The sequence below is a fragment of the Mesitornis unicolor genome, unplaced genomic scaffold, assembly GCF_000695765.1.
Source record: "Mesitornis unicolor isolate BGI_N332 unplaced genomic scaffold, ASM69576v1 scaffold8622, whole genome shotgun sequence".
NCBI lineage: Eukaryota > Metazoa > Chordata > Aves > Mesitornithiformes > Mesitornithidae > Mesitornis > Mesitornis unicolor.
The window spans coordinates 28,958-34,474 of NW_010169839.1; the positions used below are offsets into that span (position 1 = coordinate 28,958).

Genomic DNA, 5,517 nt, shown 5'->3' on the forward strand with positions numbered 1-5,517 from the left:
GCAAATTAACCGATATGTAGATTAGGAAGAAATTAAGTAATTCATTTTAGAATTAATTTGCTCAGTTGATTGTAAAATCTCAGGAGCAGAAGGTAATTTTATTTTTTAATATCTATTTGGACAACCTAGACATCAATAGTTTATGAGCTACCATCATTAGTGCCAGAATTTCACATCATCTTTTGCCTCCTAAATACTCTCTAATATCAAGTGACCGCTGAACATTTCTAGCAACTTAGTTTTGTAGTCAATAACTATGTGCAGTTTTCCTATTGCAAATGTAGGAGTTGTCAAGTCCCAAAATACATCTTTATATGTCATTGCCTGCCTCTCATTCTTTGTTACCCTGTATAGCCATGCAAATCCTGCAGCTTAGGATGTACCCTGGTAAGCAATCTTGCAATACTAAAGACCTTCTTAACTGCTTTTATAAGTAATACCTTTTAAAGTAATAATTGGTTTCTGAAAATACTGTAATGTTATATTGCTGCCACTAACGACAAAATACATCACAGTAGCAATAATTTTAAAAGAGAAGAAAGCGATGTGAGTACATTCAGTGGGAATGAGTTCAGTGTTTCTTACAACTGCAGAGATGCGGTTTGTTCTCACGTCCGTTACAGCAAATTCATCTGATGCCCACTTCAGCATCTGTGTGGTCAGGCGTGCAGGCTGCTGCTGCTGCCATGGGCTTTCTGAGAGTCTAATCCCTGCTTCCCCGCTGTCCCCAGCCAGCCCTTACCCATTCACTGGCCTTCTGGTGACAGAGTTAGAACGCCAATACTGAGCATCACTGGTTTTGCTCTCATTTGGTTTTTTTCCAAGATTTATTTCAGTTCAGGGTTCCTGTGGAGGGCTATAGGAGCTAGGAAAGTAGGACATAGACTCAGTTCTGTCTTCTTCACTCATGGTGCTCTTCAGAGTTAGGTGCTTGGTAACATACACGCAGTGGCACGTGATAAAAGGCAGTGTGCTCTATCTGAATTATTTCAAACGCCATTCCTTTTGATACAGAGATATCTTAGCAATTCACCTTCCAAAAAAATCCTATATGATGTCATAAAGGTGATCTAATTGAGAAGAGAAAATGCTTTTCTTTGAAGTTCAGCATGTTGTGATTTGCACGCCTTGAATTCTGACATACCCAGCCCGTACCTGTTGAATCAGGGTGAATCCTAACGCTGATGAGGTAAGGCAGAGGTGCACCAAGACTGTTTAGGAACCACAGTCGTCATTTGCCCTGGGCATCCCAAGACTTGTACTATAGAGGAAGTACATTAAATATTGTTTATTGTGTATGAAGCTTTATTGAATTGATCTAAGACAGTCAGGCACGTATAGGGCAGCGCTGAGGACTCTCTCTGGGTCAGTAACCAAGCTGCTATGGAGGGGGTTCAGTTTCAGGCAAATGGCACAAGTCTGCACATGTTAATTTTTAGTTTCTATTTAGGGACACAGTAAATATTCTATAATGATATGTTTACAGAATTAGTTTTCTAATTCTGTTTACAGAACTAGTTGATTGTAGAGTAATAATAACAAGAATAACCTGTTATCCAGACAGAACGTAGGGGCTGTTTGCTGGACTATGGGTTTATGATAGGTGGACTTACTGAGGTTGCGAGTACTACACATATATCTGTACACATATATATATGAATATATACAGTGTAAAATAATTGTGATAGTTTTATTAAGTCCTTAGAAGAACTCTGGGTGTATGTGAGCATTCCGTTAGACTCTTTAATTCCTTTTAAAAGACTTCAGAGAGCAATAAAGGATTTTTAGCTGGAAATTTAGACTGTATGGGAGTGAAATCATTACTGGGAAGATCAGCTCCTCATCCTATGTTGATAACATAACCATATTTTAATGTAACTTGCTGACAAGGTGGAGATTGTTCCATATTAAATTCTTGATTATTTTGAAAACAGGACAAAATTAATGTTGTTAAGTGTTCGTGAGCCATGTAGATGATTAAATAATGAGATAATTTCTAAAAGCTGTTTAACCTTTACAATATTCGCTTTTTTCAGTCTATTGGAAATGCCAAAACTACAAGGAACGACAACAGCAGTCGCTTTGGGAAATACATTGAAATTGGTTTTGACAAGAGGTATCGAATCATCGGTGCTAACATGAGAACTTATCTCTTGGAAAAATCAAGAGTGGTGTTTCAGGTAATACTGATGCAATCTTTTTATTGTATATTTGTGTGACTATGGTAAAAGAAAAAAAGAAATTATTCCTTGCCAAACACGTAGGGAGGGAAGACAAAAGGGAAACTAAGTCAGCCCTTCATTACATGAATTATTCGTAGCTGTAAAATGTGTGTTGAAGTGGCTGTGTATTTGAACGTGGAACACTTCCAGTGTGCTACTGGCTATGAGTTTGTGCTACCGTGGTACTGTAAAATAGGGTTCAAAGCCTAGCAGAAACCACTCATGCGCAAGAAGAGCTCTCTGTTGTGGTTTGTGAAGCTGCCATCTTAGCTCACTTTCAGTCTCTTGTTAAAATCCTCTGCTACCACAATCATTACAAATGAGTCTTAATTGCCATTATTTAGGCAAATGAGAATATGTCATTTCTTCTTGCTTGAACTCTGTTCATTTTGATGTTTCATACTTGCACTGATCCACAGCCTTTTTGTCTCCCACACGTCCTTTCCATCTTTGCCTACTTCATAGCTTAGAGCTCAGTAAAAGTGGACTTATCCTCGACTGGCTGCCTAAAGGTATAAGACAAATACTTACAACATCTAGAGTGCTTAAGTTCAGAATTAAGGTGTTGGTCATGAGCCACATCCTTCTGAGCTGTGTTATTTTAAACACAGCTTTAATTTCAAACTCCAGCTTTGCCTTATCAAGAAGGAGGCTCCCTTCACCAACTTACTATAAATGCTGAGGCGAATGGCTTTGAGTTATTTTTGGAAAATTAAAAGCTTTTAAGTATGATCACTTCACCCACCCACAGAATCCTAACCTATATTTAATAGCAATCCACAGTTCTGAAAAGTGAAATCATACATTTTATTTTTTTGAAATGAAAAGGTCTGCGTGTTTCTTGCTATTGAAAATGGATTTAATTAATCAAGAAAGAAATGAAAGATGCTGATTTGTCTTTCCTTTTTCCAGGTGGCTTCTATGCTCTTAATGTAATGCTAAAGAAAGCACTAAGCACAGTAATTTTTTCCTATGCGTGGATGTTTCTGGCACTTGTTAAGTTGTGAAAAATAATAAATTCCTTTCTTTTTAAAGGCAGAAGAGGAGAGAAATTACCACATCTTTTACCAACTTTGTGCCTCTGCAGCGTTACCTGAGCTTAAAACTCTACGATTAGGTATGAAGTTCACATTCATTGTGCTGTGCAATCGTAGGTATAAAGCAGCATCTCTGAGCATTTTGGGCCATAAAACCAGAAGAAAAATTGCTGGCTTTTAAATTCTAAGTTTTTAAGCCATCCAGTGGCAAGGGTGAAATTCTCTCAGTCCTTTAAAACCTTTTTTCCATGGCTCCAGCTGACAGACAATTTTACCATAAGCACCTGAGAAGCACATTTTGCGTGTACATGTTGTCACTTGGGCTCCTTCACCATTTCTGCTAACCTGGGGATCACGAAACAAATCATTGAGAGTTTTCATATTTCAAATTGAAATGTTGATAAAGCAAAGGTTTCTCATTTAACAGGAGCTGGTGTTTTGTAAAAGAAAAGGTATGGTGGTAACCTTGTGACAATCACCTCATAATTTAAAAACTTCAATATAAATTTCAATGCTTCTGATGTATTTTTTAAAGTTATCTTCATAGTGGGAACGCTGCACAGCCTGTCAGTGCTGATTTCTGAAATACCGTTCTGGTTTTAAAGTGCTTCTCTGCTCTTCTGCACCGTCCTGGCACATTTAGGATTCGCATCTGCTGACACAGGAAAGGAAGGAACTGATGTAATTATAAGTAAAGAAGCCTTTTAGCAGACTCCTCTTTCAGCGTTCTGGAAACCTTAGAGGATCAGAAGCAAAGGAGTCTGTAACTGCAGCTTGAAAGCATGGCTGCTGAAACCGTAGGAATTTACGCAGTGCCCCGGAGAGCTGCTGCTCTCCCCATGAAGCTCAGTGCTGTCCTCAGAGGGGTACGAAGCGATCAGGTCTCCAAACACAACTTCTCAGCCAGAACGGATCGCAGATCACAGAATCACAGAATATCAGGAGTTGGAAGGGCCCTGGAAAGCTCCCCCAGTGCAACCCCTGCCAGAGCAGGATCACCAGAGCAGTCACACAGGAACACGGCCAGGGCTTTGGGTGTCTGCACACAAGGAGACTCCACAACCTCTCTGGGCAGCCTGGGCCATGCTCCAGAACCCTCACACTCACAAAGTTTCTCCTCATCTTCAGCTTGACCGTCCTGTGCTCCAGCTTGGGACCATTGCCCCTTGTCCTGGCATTGGCCATCCCAGAGCAGAGCCTGGCTCCTTCCTCCTGACACTGCCCTTTCCCAATGGATCCCCAGGAATGAGGGCACCCCTCAGTCTCCTCTGCTCCAAGCTCCAGAGCCCCAGCTCCCTCAGCCGCTCCTCAGCAGGAGATGCTCCACTCCCTCCATCACTTTGTGGCCCTGCTGGACTCTTTCAAGCAGTTCCTGTCCTTCTGGAGCTGAGGACCCAGCACTGGACACAAGATTGCAGCTGTGGTGTGAGCAGGGCAGAGCAGAGGGGCAGGAGAACCTCATAAGACCAAACTAGAGCATAAATTAGAAATGAAAAGAAAATGGGCAAAATAGATTTTTTTTTTAAATAACCTGATGCACTAATAGCATAATAATATCTATCACATAATTCCAAAACGCTGCTGCTGTCAGCTCTGCAGTTGGGTGGCTGGCTCCGACCTGGACAATAATTGCTTCCAAAGTGGTTGTACCAAGGTTAGGTAGCGAATAGGCTTGAGGGCCTCTTGTAGGAATCAAGAGGCTTAAGGATGCTTATTTGCACTGTTAAATCTTGAAAACAATTTTCTCCAGAAAAAGTGGGTCCTATGAGCCAGAAGGCAAAAATATACTGACATCTTTCAAATCATGGGTTCTGCCAAGAGTGACTTAATCCTTGCAGAGCTTTACAGGTTTGCTGTGATTTTCTGCATCAGTGCATGTAAAAGATTTGTTTTTTCTCTTACAGGGAATGCAAATTACTTTCACTACACGAAGCAAGGCGGAAGCCCTGTGATTGATGGTGTTGATGATGCCAAGGAAATGGTGAACACCAGGCAGGCCTGCACTTTGCTAGGTAATTCCTAAACCACAGTCATGGCCCAAATCCGATATACTAGCAAGTGTTTTCTACATTGTTTGTATATATATTAGTTATACCCTGTTGTGTTTACAAGCAGGAGAGTTTGATGGTCTTCAGGACTGAGATACTTTTACTGCATCGAGAAGATAGTTAAATTGCAGTGGAATCACATATCTAGTATAGGAGGAGCAATCACTGTATGAACATAAATGGTGGGCTCCCAGTGGAGGTCACAGAATC

At 40.7% G+C, this 5,517-nt stretch overlaps 1 protein-coding gene across 1 annotated transcript in view; it reads left to right on the forward strand.

Moving 5' to 3' along the window:
- LOC104536780 (unconventional myosin-Va-like) overlaps positions 1 to 5,271 on the forward strand; it is a gene marked incomplete at both ends in the record, with an annotated part of 30,980 nt that extends 25,709 nt beyond the window's left edge. Inside the window, 3 exons of the mRNA XM_010179497.1 lie at positions 2,037 to 2,180; positions 3,258 to 3,339; positions 5,164 to 5,271. Of these exons, the coding sequence (XP_010177799.1) occupies positions 2,037 to 2,180; positions 3,258 to 3,339; positions 5,164 to 5,271 (334 nt within the window). The remainder of the gene's footprint in view (positions 1 to 2,036; positions 2,181 to 3,257; positions 3,340 to 5,163) is intronic.
- Positions 5,272 to 5,517: the final 246 nt, after the last annotated feature.